Genomic DNA, 24364 nt, shown 5'->3' with positions numbered 1-24364 from the left:
GCCAATCCCTGCTACAAACAGTAAGACTTGGAGCAGACTGAGGGCCAGAAATCAGCTTATCACCTACCTCACGTGAGGCCTCTGGGCAGTCCTAGTAAGGAGGGCCATTGCTGCTGTCCCAGACTTACTGGAGCCCACTCCTTCCCTAACTGGACCCTGAAGATTTACAGGGTGGTGTAGTTCTTGAAACTTTACTGCCCTGCACAATTTTGGTCTTTCATGGCATCCTAGCCTGTCATTAGTTTAACACTCCTAGGTGTCTTCCTGGGTTTCTCCGGGTCTTTCTCACAACCAAGGTCTTTGCTTCCTTCCCTGAGGACTGCATCCTAAAACTGGGGTGGGGGGAAGCTAACAGAAAGGGCAGACCCTGTGAACATGGCTTCTGCCTCCCAACTCTCCTTCTAGTCTTCTCTGGATATTCCTAGCTCCGTGTGTCCTGGCATTCCTGGGTGATGCTGCCGCTGAGTACGCAGAACACTAGTGGGAAGGATAGCTCAATTAGGTCAGGAAAGGAGGGAGCAAGACGAGTCTGACTGTACTTTTATTTAAAACAGTAAAACCCTCGGGGGCTTAATCAACAGAGCCCCTTCTCTGTAACTGAGGCCGGTCCGTTGAAGATGCCAGATGATGATCCTTACGCTGGTGAAGAAATTAGGGCATGTGGGCTGCACGCTAGTTATTAAAAGACAAGGTTGGGAAAATTACTAATATAAGCCAAGTTTTTAAAAAACAAACTCCATTCACATTAGTCTTGGTTTTATTTAGTGCACGTTATAGTGAAGTGATGGTAATATACCATGTGCAGAACTGCCTGGAATTTGGATGTGACTTTCCACTGCTGCAGCAGATAATTTTCCAGTAACAAACTGGAAACAGGTCTCAAAAAGTTGAGATTATGTGTATCCTGCAATAACCTGCAACTGCTAACCCAGGAGTGTACTCACAGAAATAACCATTAAGTGTGAAAAAAGAATGTTTGACCAGCACATTTCCTATTAAAAAACCTGAACCCACAGGTTCAGGTTTTGTGACTCACAATGTATGCGGCACTCCAAACTAAATCTCTAGCTATGAAAAACCGATGTGGCTCCAGCATAAAGTGAGGAACCACCAGTGGGACTCCATCTTCACAATTTCTGGGTTGTGTTTCTTGTCACGATTTCCACCACTTATACTTAATACTTTTAAAATCTGACTTATATAGTATTGATATGAATTCTCTTCAACCACCCATTTTGCAACTTTTTGGTGAGCAGATAGTCTATTCCAGTCATTGTGAAAAAGTCTTTATTTTAAGAAAAAAATTTAGTTAACAAAAAATTTAACAAATTTCACTTAGCAAAATACACCCAAAAAGAAATCACAGTTTACAAAGAAAGTTAAGTCAAGGCCTCACCAATCCTACAGTATTAGTAATGTGTCTCAATTTTCAAAACTAACTTTTAAAAAGCTTAAACTTAGCCTAAAAGATTTTAAATGAAAATAAAATAGAATGCACAAACATGAGAAATGTTCCTCTTTGAATTAGGGATCTAGCACCTTGAGTTTTCCAAAAAGCACATCTCCCCAGTGTTCACGGTGATGTGGTGTAAAAGATCTACGTTTGATATACTTAAAACTATTTTAACTCAGATAACATCACTCTGAAGTACACTACCAAAATATTGAGAAAAGCTGAAAATAGTTTTAGTTTACTCCATATCACATGCTAGAATAAAGTTTGCATGAGAAAACACTGAAGAGGTAATATTTTAATCCAGATTTCACAAACTCGTGGTGCAAAATGGGTCCCACAGCTTCTAACTGCTTTTCACTGCTTGTTGGCTGCCTGTGAAAATTTGCAACTCAAATGCTCCTACAAAACTAGTCATATCCAGCCATGTTGTTCTGGCCACTGTAGCCAGCCCCATAACAGCCACTCACAGACTGGCTCTCGAGGCCACTGTACTGGGCAGTGGACTGGGCCGACACCCCCATGCCCTGAATCATCTGGCTGCTATATGCCCCATTGCTAGCTGCTGTTGTGGAATTCAAGAAAAGTTCTATGTATCTATGTTGCATGTTGGCCCTGTCTTTGGACATAGCTGCCACAGCTTCTTCGTGAGTGGCAAACTCAACATCAGCTTCACCTGTCACTCTTCCGTCCGGGCCAATCTCAATATGGACTCTCACAGGGTTGAGTGGAGAGAAGAAGTTGTAAATGTCATTCTCTGTGGCTTTGTATGGCAGCCCCCTCATGTGGACGCAGTGTCCAGTGGTGCTCTGGACAGTGAACTCACCATCTCCATATCTGTGGTCATACATCCCTGAGAGACAGTAACTGAGGTCTCTTCCGAACAGGTCGGTGGTGAAGCCATAGCCATCGCCGAGGCCGCTGTACTCCTCATAGCCCCCGTAGCCTGCACCGTAAGCACCGGACCTCATCCTCTCCAGGCCTGCCTGCTTGACAATGCCAATATACCTCCTGGCAGTGCCAGGACGGTCATAGGGCCCTGGACGCTGTACAGACATGAACTTCAGAGGAGGATCCGAGTATGACCTAACTTCTTCCTGACTGCTCTTGAACACTTCAATATACCTGTGGCCTATTCTCTCCTTGTGCTTCCCTAGAGCCTTCTCAGCTAACTCCTGGGAGGCAAACTGCACAAAAGCTTCCCCTGTAATCTTGCCCTCAGGGTCCACAGGCAAGGTGATCCCGTTTGGCACGATTTCCAACCCCGAGAAGAACTGAATAATCTCCTCCTTGGTGCATCCAAATGGGAGTCCTCGAAGCCGCACGAAACCATCGTTGGCGGTGTCAGCACTGTTTGGGCCGCTGTGCTTCAACACCCAATCCATTTCGGTTCTGTGGGACTTGAACACCTCAATGTACCGGTGTCCCATGCTTTCCCGGTCTTTTTTAAGGGCCATTTTCACATCATCTTCTGATTCAAGTTCAACAAAAGCCTCCCCACTCTGCCTGCCTTCTCTAGTGTAGATGAAATGGATGCCTGCGGCCCCACCATGAATTATGCAGCCGGAGAGGAAATTCTGCACATCCTCAATAGAGCAGGACCAGGGCAGGCCACGGAGCTTGACCACAAAGCCTTCACCTCCCTCGGGGCCCAGCATCATGGACACTTGACAGGGCAGACTTCAAACAAGTCAGCTGCTGCCTTGGTGGCTGAAAAGAAAGCAAAAAACTACGTAATTTTCCCTTTAGTATGTGTAACAAGATTATGCAGTAAATACAGTTTTCTCCATTTTACTGATGAGGTAGGCTAAGTGAAGTTGAAATACACCAAGTACACTTGATCTGAGATTCAAGCCCAGGTCTCTCCAAAAATATGCATAGTATTCAGACTTGAAAAGAACCAACCAGGAGGTCTTAAAAAAAAAGGTGAAACGGAATGGAGAGTAAAATTTGAAAAGCAAAATATGTGACCTAGAAGCTTCAGTCAGTAAGTCAAAATCTATAAATAGTCAATTGTGTAAGTTGTAGAAGGGAAGAATGAAAGAATGGAAGCAACATTCAGAAACAGTAAGACAATTCAGAACTGGAGGAAAACATGGGGTATATTATTGTATCGCTAAAGTATTAATAAAAGGCAGGATTAGGTGTAACTTGGTGCCTTGAATACAGGGAAATCTAAATTACTAGTCAGGTTAGAACATATTGTTACATATTTACTCCAGATATTTGTCACGATGAAATTTGGTACTTCATTTCTAAGAGCTCCTCTGTGAGATTCTTCTTAAACTACAAGCCTTACATTTAATCAATTTGCTTGTTTGTGGCAAAATACTACAGAAGTAAAAAATAAGTGATGAACGGATTATTTTGAACCACAATATAGAATAATGTTTTGACATTAGGTTACCAGAGATCAGTTATCTTTGTCGAGAAGATACAAGACAACAATGGATTCCAGGGTCTATGGATCATTTTGTTCCTAAATTATCAAATCAAAGAAAATGAGTTAAGTGTGAGACCAAGTGTGAAGACATATCCAGCATGGCAGACAAGTCCATCAACCGAATGTTATGCACACTGCAAATACAGAAATCAAACTATAAGCTTTCCAAGTTCACATATAAATAAAAGGCTTAACATAAAACCCACGCTTACTGCTACGTTTTGTTGAGACTGCCAAGAAAGGGAATGAACACCTCTCCGTGTACAAGATGGATGAGAGGTGCCCCTCCCATAGGGTGTCATGAAATGCACGTGGCACCCAGAGTCCATACTGAAAGAGAAAGGTCAAATCCAAGTGGAAGGGCAGTCTTCAGAAGAATAGGAGTTGAGCCATCGGGTAGCAATATACGCATACCAGAGACAATAAAAATATTGATAGGGCCAAAAATATACTTTTGTCAATCAATGTTCAAAACGGGCACAAGTATGGAAATTAAATGCTTCATTAAACTGTCATTTTACATCAAATGTAATAGATGCAGAGACAGATACCTTTTCAAGAAATATGGGCACATGAATAGCGAAAGATAAAATAGAACCTTAACTCAAATGAATCACAAAAACATCCCAGATGGAATGGGGTATTTACACGATTAGAGCAAAATATAGACAAATATATAGTTCCTAAACTAATTTTTCTTAAAACCCCCACGATTTAAAAATTAGGAAGCATGGAGAGACAAATTTAAGCAAAGGAAAAGCAAACTGTTAATATATGAAATGCTCAACTGCACTACTACCAGGGAAAACAAATTAATGACAAGTTACATTTTGACCCCTCATAATTTTCATAATTTAAATATTTTATGTAATAAACCAACAATTTGTATGCACTTCCTCCTTCATTGTTGTGTACTCAATAAAAAGTGTCCCGGGGGCTGCACAGATCTGTTCCCTGGGTGTACTGAATGGCTCAGTGGAACAGAGGGGGTAAATGGTTCACATTTTGGGCCAGACACTCTTTGCTGTGAGGGCAGGCCCCGCACTGCAGGACGTTGGGCAGCACCCCAGGGCTCTACCCACCAGATGCCAGTAGTATCCTCCTCCCCTGCTGTGACAACCAAAAATGTCTCCCGACACTCCCTGGTGGGTAAAATTACCCCAACTTGGGAATGACTAGTGTAGAAAATCAGGGTCCCCAACCATATACAGTTCCACCACAACCCCCACTCTTCCAAAAATCTTAGACGTCTGTCCTAAATCCCTATATTCCAATTTTCCCTTACTTCTGATCATCATCTACTTCAAAGAATAGGGACCACGTGAAGGAAATTGCCACAAAGTCTAGGAATTTATAAACAAGGAGTTGCTGGTCTTTACAACCAAGATCATTATCTACAAATCTGTTCTGGTCCCAACTCCATCCAACCTCAACAAATTCTTTATCACCACTCTTTTCTAACTAATCCTGGAATATGTATCTTTCCTGATATCAATTTGCTTTCCCTTTCAATTAAAATCTCAAAAGTCCTCCATTGTCACTCCCATTGAAAATGCACAATCTCACTCTGCCAAGGACCTCCACGGCAAGAAAGAGAACAAGTATTTTCTTATCCTCATCTTATTTGTTTCTACAGGAGTTAACTGTTCCATCTGAAAATCCTTTCTTCCCTTAGTTCCTGGTGCAACTATCTCCTGTTAATTCCTTAGACGCTCTCTCAGCCTTTTCCTGAGACTTTCCTCTGCATATGTAACTATAGGGAACCACTGGGGTTGCGCCCTGTCCTTTACTATGCAGCCTCATCCGATCTCTCATCTCCACAACTAGTACTGCACTCAAGACACCCGTCCCCAGCCTTAGGCTCCTTGAACCCAGAATGGTATACAGAACTTTACTCCACAGCTCCCCAAGTACCATAAACGAACGAAGCCTTTTACTCTGAAACTTCTATAGCACCTTGGTTGCAGCATAAATGGCCTTACCTGTCAAGAGGCTCTAGAAGGAAACTAAAGTAATCCTTGAACTTCTCCCAAGGACTCAAATTCAATGAAATCTGTCCTCTCTCCCAGGTGGTGCCATTCTCCACCCTAACCACACTCCCAACCCTTACTCAGTAACTCTGGACTTCAACAATCAAGGCTTCTCACAGCTCTGTACTCGGCCCCAGTGCACTGCATGGCAAAGTATGAGCTCACTAATTCCTTTCTTTGTGATCCGAATTATCTAATTGTCATTTACTTTCTGCATTGCCCTTTTATTACCTTTTACTTCCCATACGAAAAGCCCATTACAGGATACTTGGATCTTCAATTTCTCCAAGCTTAATAGTTAGCCCTATTGCAACCCAATCAGCAATTGAAGTGCTCTTTTAAGGTGATCTGATGTGACTCCTGTTCCAAGTCCTTGGCAGCTTCCCACTGATGTTACACAAACCACAGGGCTAAGGGGTGCTCAAGCATTGCAACACACTATCTAGCCCCCATCCCAATTTTAAACCTGTTTTTTCCTGTGTCTGGAATGTGCCAGGCTCTCTGCTCCCTTTGATACGTGTTAATTCTCTTTCCAAGTATATTCCACTCAACCTTCTGTCTAGCTAAATCCTACTAATCCTTAAGGTCTCAGGTCAAATATTCCACTTTTCCAAAAGAGCTTCCCCTTTAACAAACTAAATCTTATAGTTCTATGCTCCCATGGCATTTTTGCTGTGATTTGTTTAAAAGGTGTCTTCAAAACTACATTGAGAGTCTATGAGGGACAGACGGTGCCTGTTCTGTTGGTCACTGTTACCCCACCCCCAGCAAAGCAGCCCAAAGATTAGCAAGGGATTAACTGAGGGTGAAGTGTGTGTGTGGGTTCAACACGTCCCTGGTTAGGCTGAAAAACACATATGCAAAAAGCATAAAAAAGACATTTCATGTAACAATTAATTGTGTAATTAAGCAACACAAAAACTTTAAAAAATAAAATGCCTAAAACAGTACAGATCACAAATGTTGTTTCAGAAAATGTTTCAAAAAACAAAGTGATTTCTTTGAAGGCAAGGTAAAAAGAGCATTCTTTCCCAAAACACATGTCTATACTTAAACATTTATTGCTTATTTTACTCCAAAATTCTTATCTTTGATTTCTCATTTAAAGTCCTATGACTTTTAATTTCTTATTCTTCTGAACGTTGAATGAAATTCAAACCTAATTTCTGGTGCTAACATTATACAATAGCCTCACTCTTGCCCTCAGAATCCTCTACACATTTAGATCCTTTGTGGACTTACAGTACTTAGGACATTAACTAAAACTCAGAAAAGTCTTGCAGTTCTGCTAAACGTCAGATTTACAGCAAGTAACATGAAAATTTTTACTTCACATTCCTAAGAAAAATTTCCGCTTGAATAATTCAAATATAAACTAAGTAATTACTTTAAAAAGAAAAAAAAAAAGCTCACCTTAAAAGAACAAGGGGGGGGGGGGTGCCAACAGTCCGAGACACTCCTGGCAGATACGAATTATCCTAAAAAAGAGCGATATGGTCGTCCAGCCTCAGTGCTGAAGTACTCAGCAGAGTGACCGAAGCACTCAGCAGTGCCGGAGGCGGCAGTCCCCGGGGAGGGGCTGGGCTGGGGGATACCGGGAAGGCAGGCAGGGATAGGACTCCTGAGTCAAGAACACACCCGCCCCCGCCCCCCCCCCCCCCCCCCCGCCCAAGCATTTAAAAGGTTTACCTTTTTCACAGGGCACACAGAGGGTAACCCCCCACTCGCCCTGATGAGACCTATTCAAACTCCCGAGTTAGGACTCTTAATCGCAGTAAGAAAATTTAAATATCGAGGGCTGGCGGGGCAAGACCAGAGCTGTCCGGGGAAGGGGAGGACGGAGCAGCAGTGCGCACAGGTATAGGAGACCCTATCTTCACTGGAAGGGAGTCTAGCGAAAGGTTTGTGAGAAATCGTTTAACAGAATTTACAATTTATAAAAATCCCTGGGAGCAGGATGGAGATACTCAAAAATACTTTATTTCCCAGTTTACTTGGTAACTTCACTTTTTGTATCCTGACATTGATCTTTTAATTAACTGAGGAGTAAGAGAAAATGTTGAAACGTGCTTTTCAAAAGGAAAAACACCATTACTACCATCGCCCACAGCCAAGTGACAAAGCTGCCCCCAAAGACCTAGTCTATGTGAAGTCCAGGGAATGCGTCTGAAAACTAAGCTACCTCCCTAGTTTTGGAAACAAAGACCTGGGAAAGTTAATTTCGCTGAACACGTTGTCTTAAAGATAGTATCTGCCTTCTTACTAGAGTCCTGTGACTATTACATGAGGCTATTTGGGGAAAAACATTGTGTAAATGTAGGGTACTGCAGTTTAAAAGGACAGATTTGGTCTGGGGCCGAGATATTCTGCTATTCTAACAGGCTGCCTGGACTCCTGTGAGGCCACCCCGAATACGCTCCTCCATCACTCAACTGGTTAGACAGGATTTGGTTCGGATACTGGTAGATCCAATCAAGATAAACTGGGTGCGCCTCCGCGGCCCGGACTGACTAGGTTTATCTGCGCAATAAACAGGGCGGCTTAAACCGCACCTCCCATGTTCTCGAAGGTTCAGGGATCAAGAACTTGGTGGGAGCCTGGCTTCACCCTCCTTCAGTCCTGTTCCAGTGAGAACCGAAGAGCATTTTCACCCTTATTTGTAAACGAATTTTAACCTACAGCTGGCAGCACGCAAAAAACAGGTTGTCCTGGACACCTTAATTACTCAAAAAGTTCTGCTAAATCTCAACCCGCCTCAAAGGTCACGCAGTTGACTTTTTTTGCTGTAAGACTTACCGCTGAACGGAGCAGGGCGGATTTCTATTTTCATCAAGTGAACACGGGTTACAGCCAAAGGACCCCAATTCGACCCGATGCTTAAAAATGCAGAGGGCTCCGGGGCAAGTCCAGGTGCATCTCCTGTTATTAACCTGAAATTGAAACCGCCTGGCTATCGGCGCGTTCGTCTGAGGCTGAAGCACAGCTAGCCACCAGGGGCGCGTCGGAGCGATTTCGGCGGGAAGCGCAGCCGCGGTCTCGGACGCCGAGCTCCTGGGACCCACCAGGCCAGGGTACAAGGGTAGCAGCTCACCCCGCCTCCACTTGGCGCCGCGACAGTCTCTATCCGCCCAGCTGGGGACAAGGCCGGACCCCTGGGCGCCCCAACCCGAGCCTGGGCGTGGTCAGCGGGCGCTTCCGGTGCGGAGCGAGTTCGGGGGGGTTGGGGGGGGAAGGCGGGAGGAGAGAGGCTCCCTGGGCCTCATGGGGGGATGGGGGCGGGGGAGAAAGCACGGGGCTAAGGCTTCCCGGACCGAGCGGCGGGAGGGGAGGCTACGGGTAGGGGCACTTACGGGAGCGGCCGGAGAAAGAGTTCTCCCGCCGGGGGTGGGATGAGGAAGTTCTCGGCCGAGCTTCCCAGAGCCACGGGGGTAGGGGCGGAGCTCCCGATTAAGAGGGGGGCTTCCTAGGGAGGCCGGGGAGAGTTCCCGGGACAAGCAGGGGTCCGGTGGCTTCCCCGGCCGGGGGTACTTCCTGGGGCGGGGAGAGTTCCTGGGGCAGCGGGGGGCGGGGGGGAAAGAGTTGGGCGGTTTTGGGGAAGAGCTCCCCACCCACGGCCTAGGGGGTGGCGAGCGGGTGGGGGTCGTGCGCTCGCGGCAGCTCACCACGACGGGTCCGGAGTCCGGAAGGCCGGCGCGCGGGGTTGCGTCCCGGAGGCAGAGGCCGCGTGACTGGGAGGGCGGCGAGCCGGACGTGGGTCACGGGGTGTAAAGGAGGAAGTGCCACCGACAGGCCCGCCAAGATGTCACCAATGGAAACGCGTTCTGCAGGTGCGGCCCGCGCGGTCGGCCAAGGCAGGAAGTGGGGGGAGGAGGGAAGAAAAGCAACGAGGAAGACCGTTCTAAGCGAGTTCTCAGGAAAGGTGCCAGGGTAGGGAAAAGTCCAGAGTGCCAGCGGGGGGAGAGGGGAGGAGAGTGGGGAGTAGCGGCAAGGCTTACAGGGAAAGAGAAATCGTAAAATTAAAAGAAAAAAAAAATCACCTCTGAAGACAGGAAGAATTTAGAATGGAAACTTGTGGATATACAGTACCTTGTTTTGTAGATTTCACCATAGACTCATGTAAATGGTTTGCATAATTTTTAAAAGATTAATTTTAAAATATGGAATTCTTAAATTTTATACCTAACAAGTAATTCCATTTTTATGAACCTTTAAATCCTGATTCAAATGAATAAACTGTAAAAGACAATTGCAGAAATGTGAGCAGTGACTGAATTTTACTTGTGATTATGTTGCTTTGATTTTATTTGAATCATGTAATGTCAACTATAAATGAAAATAATTTTAAATATTTTTTTAAAGGGTCATTATTTAGAGACATCTGCTGTCTAGAATCTGTTTCTAATCTGGAAGGAGAGGGAATACAAATGAAACAGCATGCATGTCATGACTGAAGGTGGGTGATGGCATACAGAGTTTCCTTATTTTACTTTTGTATATGTTTAACACTTTTAGTAATTAAATTATTTTTAAGAGAAAAAACTAGAAATAACTACCAAATTAGAGAATTAATAGGGAAGGAAGAAGGTACTAGGTAAGAATATGGTGATGTAGTCTGCAAAGCCAGACTAGACTGTAGGAAACTACAAATACAAATGAGCCAGCCCTTCAGCAAATTAGCTGCAATGGAAAAAAACAAGGGGCTATTTATTGAATAAAAGAAATTTAAGAGATTTATCAAGGATTCACAATACATCTTGATTTAAGCAAACTGGTAAACATTTATGAGAAGTTAACAGATACTTGAATATTAACCAGAAATTTGTTATTTATTTTAAATATGACAGCATTGTACTTAGGTTTAAAAATAAAGGAATTAATTTTTAGAAATGCATTTTGAAGTATTTGTGGATGAAATGGTGTGATGGCTGGGATTTGCTTCAAAATTATCTGAGTGAAGTAGATGGAGGATATAGAGAAAAACTGTCCATGATTGGTAATTGTTGAACCTGAGTGATAGGATTCAAAATCTAGCCATCCCATGGAAAATGAGAAACAGACACTAAAAACTCACATTCAAGAGAAGTAAAACAATATTGTGGAAAAAAGTTAAACCACAAAATTGGCTTGTTTTTCGAAATATCTACATAGAAATGGGTACCTTGACAGCCTCATAAGCATTTATTTCATTTCTTAAAATCTAACTCAAAATATATTCTTGGTAATTTACATGACCAGCATGCATTTTCACACCTATTTTATTTGAATGTATTTGTTGCAGTTAAGTAGTTTGACATGAGCCTTCCTGGCTTAACTGGTTGGTGACACTAGCAAGAGGAGTGTTAATAATTGATCACTCATGATAATGATTCCTGCCAGCAAAGGAACAACATACACAGAAGACACAGAGAGCCTGTTGTGCTGAGACAGAAGGCACCTGAAAACCCCTGCAGCCAGGGCTGAACCCAACAAAGGAGGTAGGCCGAGAAAGATAGCTATAGCCTTGAAGGCCTAGTTTGGTAGTTTGGAAGTTATTCAAAGGCCAACGGAAAATCATGTAATTGTTTCAAAATGTATTGTTTTGCTTTTCAACAGAACAAGGTAACTGCTGTCTGTAGAATGAAAGGTGAGAACAGATGCATGGAAATGAGATGGGAAGGAATTAGGCAATTTTAGGAAGGCTGATCGTACCCTGCAACAGAAACTGTGGTAGAAATTGCCCATGTGAAAGGATTTGGTTGATGTGCAGTAGGTAAAATTAACCAAACTTAGAGCCATTCTGTGCTCTTACATGATGCAGGTACTGTGCTAGGGCCACAGAACAGTGAACTGGGAAACCAATGAAAGAAAGGTCTGATGACAAATCCTGAAATGACCAAAAACTAGAAAATGGAGATTAATTTACATAGGGGTTCTGAGAAAGTGACATTTAAATACACCGGAAGCAATGCCTACCCCCCACCTAAGGTTTCAAAGCGTTAAGTTTAATTATTATTCTTTTTTTCCTTTGTATGTTACCCTACTTATTCCCCCTGAATACTTGTTCAAATTCTTTATATTTTTAAAATGCAACCCTTTACCAGGATATGTTTGCTTGGTGTTGGTTGCTTTGTATAAATACTTTTATTTTGTAGTACATCCTTTTAATCTTTATATTGAGTTCTTGTTAAAGCCACAAGAGGATTTGATTATCATTTCTGCTGCTCATGTCTGTTTTCCACTTGGGAGTTCTGGGGAAGAAGCAATTCCCTGTCATAATCCCAGACCCCTATTTATTGTGTTTTCCTTCTCTACTAGAAATTACATTGAAAACCTCAAGTCTCTTCCAACCCACCAATTTTATAAAGTCCCAATTTAGTAGCTTTTAAACATTTCTTGCTGCCAGGGACTCACTTGATAATATGATGCAGGCCTAGACCAACTTATTAAAAAAAAAAAAAAATGCGCCCACACATACTGTTGTACCTAAAATGTCAAGGGGCTCATGCACCTGAAGAGTGAGAACTCTGATCTAATTTGCACATGTCAAGTTCAATACACAAAACTATTTAAAAGAGAGAAGCTGTAGATAGATCATGAAATACATTACTATTATTTTAAGTGTTTATTGCTATCACTACATTTTTATCCATCAAAGGGTGTATATCATGATCTGTAAGCAACAGGAAAGCTGTTTATTATGTTTTAACTGTCAGGCCCTTTAGTTTACTTATTGTAACTAAGTCTGGGAGTAATACACTGTTTTTCCTCAGTGTTCATTTCGCAAAAGCTGTGTTAACTAAAAAGCAAAAAAGTATAATGTGATGTTAGATAAACTATATCTGTAATGCTTGTATTAAAATTAACATAGGGATAAATTTTTATACAACAGAACAAGCAACCATTGCTGTTTTTTAACTTTAATTTTACATTTTTTCATTTTAAATCTTAAAAGCCTGTGTGTATTTTACACTTACAGCCCATATCAATTTGGACTAGCCACATTTCTACAGTATTGGACAGTTATTGTTCTATATTGATTGCATTTTGCAGGTGACTCAAAAAATCAAGATCTAAAGTTAACAGAACAAAAAATGTATCAGGTGAGGTCTTCATGAAAAAGAAATTGCTATTAGATTTCCTTTGCTAAAGGTAAAATCTGTTCTCAATTGAGGGGAAAATTTTATCATCTGTATTAATTAGTAGGCTTTCCCCACAGAAAACATGATTCTAGCCTTGCTAAGAAATGGGGGGGGGGGGAAACGGACGGTATTCTGCTATAGAAAATACAACTGTTATGAAGACAGTCTTCCTACCAACTTTCCTGTAACTCGCTCCTCTGGAGCAAGCAGCCCCTAGGTAGGCAAGCAGCAGATCTAGAGCTGGGAGCAGGGCAGCTTATGGTCACCAGGGAGACTTTGGCAGTACATGTCCACAGCTGCCTCCAGGTGTCCCTAAGGGGGCCTAGAGCTTCCTCCTGGGGTTCTGTGGAGAGCTGACACCTTGTTAGGTGCCATACAGCTGCCACAGGAGTGGAGAATGCTCAGTGTTCACCACTGGGACCACAGCACACTGTCCTGGGGGCGTGGAGAAAACCAAGTGGAGAACAGAAAACCAAGAGGAGGGAAGACATGTGGACAATGTACGCGAGAGTGTCTCCAGCACCCAGAAATACCATACATCAGACAACAGCTCAGAACAGCAGTTTGCAGAGAACAAGTGCTAGACAAAACCGTAAATATTTAACCAAAAATAGCGAGCACTTTCAGATACTCAACTACAAAATTAAAATCTTTCCGGTACTAAAAATTGAGTTTAAAATTTATAAAGTTAGTAATGAATTGAAAGAAAGGATTGTGGCCTGGAAAACCAAGTTGAAGAAATAAAACAGAGGGGGAAAAAAACTAGAAATAGTAAGGGGAAAAAGATATACAATTTGCAGGACATAAGATATAACTTGGGACAAGAGAAATTAACATGTGAATAACAGAAGTTCCAAGAGAAAAAGACACAAAATGGAGGCAAGAGAACAGATAAAGAATGGAAGGAGATTTTGTGGCTTTAAGATAAATTGTGTCGTTCCCAAAAGGTATTTTAGAAAGACACAACCCAATGCAAGTATGTGGTAAAACTCCTAAATTTACAGTATAGAGAAAAACTGCTGAACGGGTTAGGTACAAAGAATAAAAATATGGTAGCCACTAGCCACATGTGGCTACTGAGCACTTGAAATATGGCAAGTACAAAATGAGATGTGCTCTAAGTATAAAATGCACACTGAATTGCAAAGATTAAAACAAGAATGTAAAATCAATTTTCAAATATTGATTACATGTTGAAATATTTTGGATGTATAGAGTTAGTCCAACTATATTAAAATATACTGAATTGAAATATTAAAAATTTCCCAACTCATTCTAAAAGGCCAGTATTCCCGTGTTATGGGCTGAATTGTGTCCCAAACATTCATATGCTGAATCCCTAGTAGCTCAGAATGTGACTGGATTTGGAGTCTTTCCGGAGATAATTAAGTTAAAATGAGGTCATTAGAGTGAGCCAATATGACTGGTGTTCTTATATAAGGGAAATTAGGACAGAAAAACACAGAGGGAAGACAACGTGAAGACACAGGGAGAACACCACTATACAAAACAAGGAGAGGGGTCTGGAACATATTCTTTCTTCATGGCCCTCAGAGGGAACCAACCCTGCTGACACCTTGATCCAGGACTTCTGGCCTGGAGAACTGTGAGAGAATCCATTTCTGTTGTTTAAGCCATTCAGCCTGTAGTATTTTGTTATGGCAGCCCTAGCAGACCAATGATACTAAAACCAGACTGCTATCACAAGAAAAGGCTAACTACATGTTAATATCACTTATGAATACAGATGCAAAATTCCTCAACAAACTACTAACCGAATCCAGAAACATATAAAAAGCATTATACACCATGACCAAGTAGAATTTATCCCAGAAATGCTTACAGTGTTTTAACATAAGAAAATGTTCCATAATTAGTGGTGATTGTTTTTACAATTTTGTGAATATACTAACAACCTCTGAATTGTACCCTTTAAAAGGGTGAACTGCATAGTATGTGAATTATATCTCAATAAACAGAAAATTTGTCATTCATATCATAATTTTATTGGACAGCACTATTCTAAACAAATACTGTGTAAAGCAGAACAGAGATCTCAACTAGGGAAGATGAAGAATGGAGATGTCAGCGATGGTCATCTTTACAATGTAAATTATAAAAATAGGAATTTTTAATATTCCTAGTAGGTGACAGTTTTCGAAAAAGAGGCACACTGTCAGGGGAAGCCTAAAAGAAGTTTAGAATATTTCATTCTAGTTTATCATTTTTCCCCTTATATATTGCTTTTATGTCCTGTTTATTAATAAAAACAATTTCCTAGTCCAAGGCCACATTTTTATTTTTATTTTTTTACTTATGAAGCCCTGTTGTTTGCAACTGCATTTTTACATTTGATCTACAACAATCTGGAATTGATTTTCCATTTCCAAGAGTTTTAGAATTATTAGGTTGGTGCAAAAGTAATTGCCGTGTTTTGCAATTATTTTTAACCTTTTAAGCCGCAGTTACTTTTGCCCAAAGTTTCACAGGCTACTTTCACTCATAAAAACTCAGGGGGAAAAATCCTAAAATAAATGTTAGCCAGCCAAATCCAGTAATACACAAAGCAGTAACACACGATGACCAAGTTGGGTTTATTCCAGGAATGCAACTGTAGATAATCATCACTGCAATTTGTCGCACTGACATATTAATGAAGGCAAAATGTTAACTAAGAATATTTCATATTTTGTGAGAAATGCTAAGAAATATCCTAAATAATAAAAGTAGAAAACAGATGAATTCCTCTATCATCTGAGAGTGGGAATTTTCCTGACCATGACACAAAAACCAGAACTTGGGAAAATGCATGCATGACTAAAACCACCATAAGCTAAGCAAAAATACCAAATGATAAAATAGGAAAGATATTTGTAATTTAATTCCCAAGTATAAGAACTAAAGAGACAAAATGTCCAACAATCCAAAAAGAGGTATGGACAGTTGACAGAAAAAGAAATGCTCTTAAACATAAAAAGATGCTCAAGCTCACCTATATAAGATAAACTAAAATTTTAAATGAAATGACATTTAAAATATCTATATAAAAGTTTGCAAACACATTCCCTTGACAAAGTTGTAGATAATAAGCAGACTCTCTCAAATACTGTTTGTGGAAATATTAAATGGTTCAACCCCTGTTCGTCAAAACAGGGAAAAAAACACCTGCAAAGGCTATTCACTGCAGCACTTCCTAGTAGGAAAAAACTAGAAACAACCCAATTGCCCATCACTAGAGGTCCAGTTGAATCAACTTTTGTGGATCCATTTAATGAAGTATTATACCTTAAACTAAGGAAGCAATACGAAGGTCTCCCACTGGCCAAAAAGTGGATAATTTGAGCATCAAAGAGAATAAAACCTACATTAAAATACACCCTATATTTTAAAATCAATGACTTCATAATGATATCCTAAAAATTGTCTTTGGCACATGCTAGGAATTCAATTCATAATGCTGGATATTGATAAACATAAGGACTAAAAAGAAACGTAACCTGCCTTTTATAAAGTACATTTTAGAGTAATCAAATGATTAACGAAGCAATTTCTTTATATAAGTATTCCTGCTAATAAATGAGAAAGAATATTTAAAATATAAACTAATTTGGAAACCATTAACAAAACAATGGATCTAGGGAATGATCACCAAAGCCTGCTAAGATCAGAAAGGGGAAACTGCCAACCAATATGTGCCCTCTGGCAGGAGTACACAGTCCCTCAAATGAAGTTATTTCCACAAAAAATCTCAACAGAATCAGAACAGCCTTTAGAGGTAAATACCGTTTTACAGGAAATGCAGACAGAGTACAGAGATTCAAACACCACCATAGGAATGCAATCAGAAAAACCCAGAGTAAGGAAGGAATTCTACATGACACAAAACTTGATTTGTTCAACAAAGAATCTTTTAAGAGCAGAGAACCTCTTGATGTTTACTAATAAGATAGCCACTTGTCATATTTGAAATGGCTGGTACAAATTGATATGTGCTGTCAATATAAAGTACACACTGGATTTTGAAAGCTTAGTTTAAAAAAAAATTAAAGATAATTTAAAAATTTACATCATGAATGATATTTTGGATCTACATTAGGTTAAAGTAAATTATTAAAGTGAATTGCATCTTTTTTTTTTTTTTTTTACTATTAGAAAACGTAAAATTACCTATGTGGCTTGCATTTCATTTCTATTGGACAGAACTACTCTGTATTAAAACATAACTTAAAAAGATATAATCTACCAAATATTAAGGTGCAACCTTATTTGGATCCCAATTCAAACCAACCAGCTGTATAAAAATACTTTATTAAACAATCAGGTATATTTGAACACTGGGTATTTGTTGATATCAAAGAATTATTATTTCTTTAGGTGTGATGATATTGTGATTATATTTTAAAGGTCCTTAGAAATACAAACTGAAATATTTATGGATAAAAATCTTATGTCTGGAACGTGCTGTAAAACAAACCAGGCTGGTCTTAGCTGAGCCTGGTTCTCCTTCTGCCCTGCCTTTTGTCTTCCACAAGAACCCTGTTTCAGGGCAACCAGGTTGCGGCAGGGGCCCTGGCAGGAGAGGGCTGTTCCTGTCAAAAAGACCTGAGTGCTAGTCCCAGCTGTGTCACTGGGAAATTGTCTTGTCTCCCAGCCTCCATTTTCTCATCTGTAAAATGGGGGATATAAAAGCAATACCCCCCCTTATAGCCTGGTTATGAGCATGTGGTTAAGAAAATGTTGTAAAACACCTAACTCTGTGCCGAACCCAGTAAGGGTCAATTAATGTGGTTCTACAAAGAACCTGAGAGCTAGAGCTCACACTGGGGAGGGGAAGTTTTTGGGAAGTTACCTCCGTGGAAGGGGGAAACCCTCCCAATTCTGCAGTCTCTCCAGACACCTCTGCTGATGGGCACCGTGTGCCTCCACACGATCCTTCAGTTTTGGCCCTCCTATACAAGGACTAACTGTCCTGTTGAATCACTCTTTGCCCTTAAGTCGATTCACATTTTTACTTAAATATTTTGTTTAATGGGAGCTTTGTAATAATACTCAAGTGAAAACCAGTCACTTGTCAGTTTAAAAAGGTAATAAAAGCAAATACTACAAAAAGAATGTTACTAAAATAAAAAAAAAAAGCTAAAAACAAAAAGACCATAACATGGAAATAACAAACCTACTCAATTTACAGAAATGCAGACAGGAACATGAGATCCCCAAGACAAAGAATGGACTCGTTTAACATCAGTGACAAGCAGTCTCGTCTAGAAATTAGCACTGAAAACATCACTTTCCACCGATAGATCCTAATATGTTTTGTCTAACCAGAGAGCCCAAGGTATCTTCATTACTAGAAATTCAGAAACAGATAGTAAACTTTTAAAAACGTGACTGAAATAGTGAGAATTACATTAAGATCGGTAGTTTCGATGGGTTGTGAATTAAAAGATTTCAGCATTCAAAACTCTCCCTGCTCCACCAGGTTTAGGACGCACAAGGGCCGCCCCTAAGCTCAGGCGCCTCGGATCTCCTTCCTCTACCCTCCGCCGACCCGCGCGGTTCCCGGAAGCTGCCGCCGCCTCACGGTCCCTTCAGCGCGCAGCCGCTCGCGGGTTCCTCTCTCTTCACCCCCCCCACACCCCAGCCTGCAATGGCAGGGAGCCCCCGGCACCCTGCAAACAGTTGTGAAAAATAGTTAAGCACGTTCTTTCGTCCTCGGGCCTCCAGGGGAAGGAAACTGCCGCGAAGGGACCCCGCGGGATCAACGGGACGCAGGAAGGCAGTCTCCTAAGTGCCCTGGGAAGGGGGCTCTCCCCGGCTTGTGGCTTCCCAACCGTTTCTATTAAAGACCAGGGTAGGTCGGGTCCACGCGACTGGCGCGGCGTCACCCAGGCCGCCGGCGCCACCTTCGGTGAACCACGCAAGACAGGGGAAGCATAGGGCGCCGTGCGAGAGCCTACAGCGTCCGTAAGTTTCTTAGGCGCAGTCAAGAACCACCAAATATATTCAATGATACAAAGATGTACAAGACAAGAAAAAAAGAAACGACTAAATAATCAACCTCGCTCAGCAGAAGTGTGGTCAACAGGCAAAGATAATAAGAACTAGAGTTTCGGCCAAAATGCAGACACATACCTCTCAGAGCAGGAGACAGACGCAGACAAACGCTCAGAGCACACACGCCGCACCAAAAGGAAGAAAGGCCGCAAAGGCCGAAAGTGGAGGCCGGGCGAGCGGGAACGTGGGAGGGGGAGGAGTCAGTTACCAACCAGTCCTGCGCAACTCCCCGGCGCTTCCAGCCACGTGGAGGGACTCCTTTCATTTTTAAACGAATTCCCTCTCCGACGGTCACCCGGTGCTCTCCCCTTATTCCTAGCAGAGGCGCTTGGGCTCCGCACGAGGCCCTCTTTCCCTTCCTCGCCGTGGGCCCGTCGTCTTCGGACCCCAAATCTCAGCCCTGAGATTTAGTCCCCGAATGTAAGGCCCTCGACCTCAAGCTCATCTGGGACAAACCCAATTCTCAGCCCCGCCGCCACTACCTCGAGGGCGCCCAGTCCCCGGTGTGCGGCTATTGGCCTCGGAGATTCCGCCCGTCCCGCCCCTCACCTCGGGCTCCGAGTCTCCACGCTCCCGCTCTTCTTCACACCCGGCACCTTGGTCGTCGCTGAACACCTAGAGGAGGGTAGAACGCGGGAGACTTGGCAGTTGTAACTGAAGCAGTTGAGGCTTGTTTACCATCACCATGGAAACCCCTGGCAGCGCGCCCTGGGCGGGGCTTGGGGGAGGAGGTCAGGCGCGCGGCGGGCCGGTGCCCACAACTCCCGCCCGCCGTGCGCACGCGGCGCTTAGGGAAGCGCTGCTGCTCTCGGTGTGCCTGTCCCCGCTCGGCTCTGCGCCCCAGCACCCGGGAGCAGCGGCCCCGGGAGCCCGCGCCCCCACCTCGCTTCTGGCTGCCCGCGCGACGGAGGGTCGGTTTCCCCATTGAACCCCACCTTTTCCAGGAGGACCAGACGCAGTCCTACTTCCACCACAGAACCGGAAGGACGCAAAGACCGTGGCGGGGCGTGGCCTTCGCGGCAGGCGTCCGGGGGCGGTCCTGCAGGGCCGCCATTGTGACGCGCTCTGAGCGGAGCTGGGGATTGGTCAGCCGGATGGGGGCGGAGCCGGAGCCTAGGGAGGGGAGGGTGCACCAAGGGTAGCGGCGGGTCGTGCGCAAGCCTGGCTCAGCTGACGAATGCGTTTGCCTACTGCTCCTTAAGTTACTGACTGGGGGAGGCCCCCAAACAGTGAGCCCAAGGATGCATGGGTTAAAGACCAGCATGAGAGAAGTAAATGAGAGTCGTTTCCTGCGGAGGAAGAAAGAGGAAACGGAACAGCAGAGACGGATAAAGGAGGTTCGGAGGGCAGGCTTCAGGGAGGAATTAATAGGTTGACTGAGGTTGCTCATGTGACTATCACTTGGGCTAAGAAGTCCCAAAGCCTTTGAAGGTGACTCAAGACTCAGGGGGAATGCACGGTTTTCAGTTAGTACCTGAGCCTACCCGCTGGCTGGAAATGGATGTCTACAGCCTGAGACAGTGGAGCAGATTTTCTTGATGTGTTCTAGAGGCAATAATTATTATCATTTTGTTTTTGGGAAGTCTTCATAAAGAAGAAAAAAATAGGAGCCGGCCTGGTGGCTCAGGCTGTTGGAGCTCCGTGCTCCTAACTTCTAAGGCTACGGGGGTTCGATTCCCACATGGGCCAGTGGGCTCTCAACCACAAGGTTGCGGGTTCAACTCCTCCAGTCCTGCAAGGGATGGTGGTCTCCACCCTCTGCAACTAAGATTGAACACGGCACCATGAGCTGAGCTGCGCCCCCCCCCCCCCCCATGGCTCAGTTGGTGTCGTGCGGGGAGGCCTGCAGGGTCTCTGGTCCCGCTCCCCATACAAGAACGCAGGATATGGTGAGGCCAAAAAGGAACACCCACGGAGCCATAGGTAGGGGAGTCATACCACTATATTCTCTCTGGCGGCACTATACTCTCACTGGAGGCTGGATACACACTGTCCGCAAACCGCCATCCACGCTTGCCAGCCCAGCCGCCATCTTCTTGCTAGCCCCATCCTTCTTCTCTCCTTCTCTCCTCTCTCCTAGCGTAGCCACAGCAGTTATATTGTGGCCAATGGCTCACTGGTTACAGCTGACGGCCAACTAGCCACAGCTGATGGCCATGCAATCACAGTTGGCCATTTACTACCTGAGCCAGCACCTGTCTATGTGAGGCCGAGAGCCTGGAAACTACTCTCTGGGGCTCCGCCCCCACACTCCACCCCTACAGGCTCTCGCCTCACAATCTACGCGACAAGCGTCTTCCGCGAGGGGACCTGTGCAAGGAGCCTGGGGGTGAATGCAATATCCTGGACACAGCCAGGCTCTCTGGGCACAGCCAGGGTTTCTCAGGGCACCACCAGTACTCCTGGGCACTGCCAGACTTCCTGGACTTCTTAGGGTACCACCTGTCTTCCCGGACACAGCCAGGGTTTCTCAGGGCACCACCAGTACTCCTGGGCACTGCCAGACTTCCTGGACTTCTTAGGGTACCACCTGTCTTCCCGGACACAGCCAGGGTTTCTCAGGGCACCACCAGTACTCCTGGGCACAGCCAGACTTCCTGGACTTCTTAGGGTACCACTAGTTTCCCCGGGCACAGCTAGGATTTCTCAGGGCGCTGCCACTTTCTCTGGGAACAGCCACACTTCCTGGACACAGCCAGGGCTTTCAGGGCACTGCCACTCTCTGTGGGCACAGCCACACTTCCTGGACACAGCCAGGGCTCTCAGGGCACTGCCACAGCCACACTTCCTGGACACAGCCAGGGCTCTCAGGGCACTGCCACTCTCTGGGAACAGCCCGACTTCCTGGGCACAGCCAGGGTACCTTCAGGGCTCAGCCAAACTTCCTGGACTCAGCCAGGGCTCTACTCTCTCTGGGAACAGCCCGACTTCCTGGGCACAGCCAGGGTACCTTCAGGGCTCAGCCAGACTTCCTGGACTCAGCCAGGGCTCTCAGGGCACTGCCACTCTCTCTGTGCCTCGCAGGGTACCCTGCTGGAACAACAGCGACTCACAATCAAGGTGCTTACATATTCTCAATGGCGGCCAGTCAAGAGACAAAAGCAAATATCCCCCAGTTCCACTAACAACAGTTCCCAAACAAACAGTCAAGCGGTCCATTAAATTAGGGATGGAAGGCAATTCCCCATAGTCCATAGTCATTCGCCAGGGCTGTCCTGGGGGTGAGGGACGACCGTGACCTCACCCTCATCTCCCACGGAGGACTCAGCAAGCGTTACCTCCTGGGACTATAAGTCCTGCATCCGGGCTGCCTGAGCAGGAACTTCCCCGGCCCACAGGGCTGCAACGACCTTCGCTTTCTCCGGCCTGTGCTGGTTGGGGAACCGTCCACATCTTTCCACCTCTCCACGGGGCTCCATCTCTCCAGCAGCTGCATGGCTTTTCCTGTGCTGGTGTGAGAAACGTCCACGTCCTCCCACCCCTCCACGGGGGTCCAGCTCTCCGGCAGCTGCTCCTCCTGTTCTTCCTCAGACTGAGTGTTCACACGCACAAACTGCTCCACCGTCCTTTGGAGAGCTTTGGCTGGCACCATATCCTGCCGACTATGCCATGTGTCGTGCGGGAGACCCTGCTCGCTGCGCCATTTGTCGTGCGGGGAGGCCTGCAGGGTCTCTGGTCCCGCTCCCCATACAAGAACGCAGGATATGGTGAGGCCAAAAAGGAACACCCACGGAGCCATAGGTAGGGGAGTCATACCACTATATTCTCTCTGGCGGCACTATACTCTCACTGGAGGCTGGATACACACTGTCCGCAAACCGCCATCCACGCTTGCCAGCCCAGCCGCCATCTTCTTGCTAGCCCCATCCTTCTTCTCTCCTTCTCTCCTCTCTCCTAGCGTAGCCACAGCAGTTATATTGTGGCCAATGGCTCACTGGTTACAGCTGACGGCCAACTAGCCACAGCTGATGGCCATGCAATCACAGTTGGCCATTTACTACCTGAGCCAGCACCTGTCTATGTGAGGCCGAGAGCCTGGAAACTACTCTCTGGGGCTCCGCCCCCACAGTTGGTTTGGTGCTCAGGCTCTCAACTGCAAGGTTGCCAATTCAATTCCTTGACTCCCCCAAGGGATGGTGGGCTGCTAACTAACAATGGCAACTGGACCTGGAGCTGAGCTGCACCCTGCACAACTAAGACTGAAAGGACAACAACTTGAAGCTGAACGGCACCCTCCACAACTAAGATTGAAAGGACAACTTGACTTGGAAAAAGAAAAAAGTCCTGGAAAGTACACGCTGTTCCCCAATAAAGTCTTGTTCCCCTTCCCCAGTAAAATTAAAAAAAAAAAAAAAAGAAAAAATAATCAAGGCACTCATCACAAGTTAAGCAGAATATTATTTTAAAATCACCAGTTAAATTAAGGGAGTGCTTGAAATAGTGTCAGATTATGACTGGAAGATAGTAGAGGAAGGAGCACTGTTTGTCAAAAAAAGTTGTTTCCAAGAAAGACAAAAGTGGGAAGAATAAAAATAGGAGCTGTCAGAGAGGTGAAAATTAATCAAAGGCAAAATTACAGAAAACGGGTCCTACTAAAATCAGGTAGGTATGTTTAAGAAGCCCCACAATGACTCCATCACAGTTCATGGTGTAGAAAAGTCTGTTTCTGGAGAGAAAATGGAAGTAGTCAATCTAGGGCAAATATTAAACCAAAAAATAGTACTGCTTTTAAGTTTAGGGACTATGAAACCATGTCCCGGAAGATATATTCATTAGTCCATTAAGAGGGTCTTTGAACCCAGCAGCTCTTTGATCCTTTCAAGTCTGAGAGTTCTCCATCATTCATCAATGATGCAATAATCTTTCTTCTCAATGAAAGGCTAGGGCCTTGGACTGATTTTGAGCCTGTGTCTAGTCCTAGGAAGTCATCCCAGGTGTGCACTATGATATGAGGAGTCGCATATAAGCCCACTTCCACGGCAAGTGCAGGAATCGTCCACTGGTGTTACAGATCCCAGGCCTTCTTCACAAATGTCTGGCTTATCTCATCAACTGGGGACCACTTCAGCTGTGGGGCCATGGGGGCCTCCACCCTTTCTTTTCATCTCTGTGTCTACAGAAGTGTCTTATCTAAGCTCTGAAATCTCATGTTTTTTTGATTCTTGAGAATACCTGTACGGAGATGTATCTTTAAGGTATATGGTTTAAAAACAATTGAATTCACCACAAATGAAGATCACTCCAAGCTGTATCCTTACAGACGTAC

General features: G+C 44.3%; 1 protein-coding gene across 12 annotated transcripts; it reads right to left on the bottom strand.

Annotated features, from left to right (window-relative positions):
• Window positions 1-1270: 1270 nt before the first annotated feature.
• On the bottom strand, window positions 1271-20113 carry HNRNPF (heterogeneous nuclear ribonucleoprotein F). Of its 12 annotated transcripts, none has more exons than XM_074337307.2 (6): window positions 20034-20113; window positions 19648-19713; window positions 9277-9747; window positions 8723-8856; window positions 7340-7404; window positions 1271-3163 (listed from the first exon to the last, which is right to left on the bottom strand). In XM_074337307.2, exon 6 carries the CDS (start codon window positions 3112-3114, stop codon window positions 1864-1866), a length of 1251 nt encoding a protein of 416 aa, XP_074193408.2. In that variant the 5' UTR covers window positions 3115-3163; window positions 7340-7404; window positions 8723-8856; window positions 9277-9747; window positions 19648-19713; window positions 20034-20113; the 3' UTR covers window positions 1271-1863. The 12 variants fall into 12 exon arrangements, with proteins under 12 accessions (XP_074193408.2, XP_074193404.2, XP_019573981.2 ...); XM_074337303.2 differs by having other exon boundaries at window positions 9589-9747; XM_019718422.3 differs by lacking the exon at window positions 7340-7404 and having other exon boundaries at window positions 9589-9747.
• Between the last annotated feature and the right edge of the window lie 4251 nt (window positions 20114-24364).

The sequence above is a fragment of the Rhinolophus sinicus genome, chromosome 15 (genome assembly GCF_057876585.1).
Source record: "Rhinolophus sinicus isolate RSI-liver-muscle chromosome 15, RSI-T2T, whole genome shotgun sequence".
Taxonomy (NCBI): Eukaryota; Metazoa; Chordata; class Mammalia; order Chiroptera; family Rhinolophidae; genus Rhinolophus; species Rhinolophus sinicus.
Note: the sequence above shows the minus strand (reverse complement) of the source record. Positions and strands in the feature narration are given on the sequence as shown.

Coding starts and splice junctions, on each gene's coding strand:
- HNRNPF (XM_074337307.2), bottom strand. CDS start 3,114: ATGATGCTGGGCCCCGAGGGAGGTGAAGGCTTTGTGGTCAAGCTCCGT.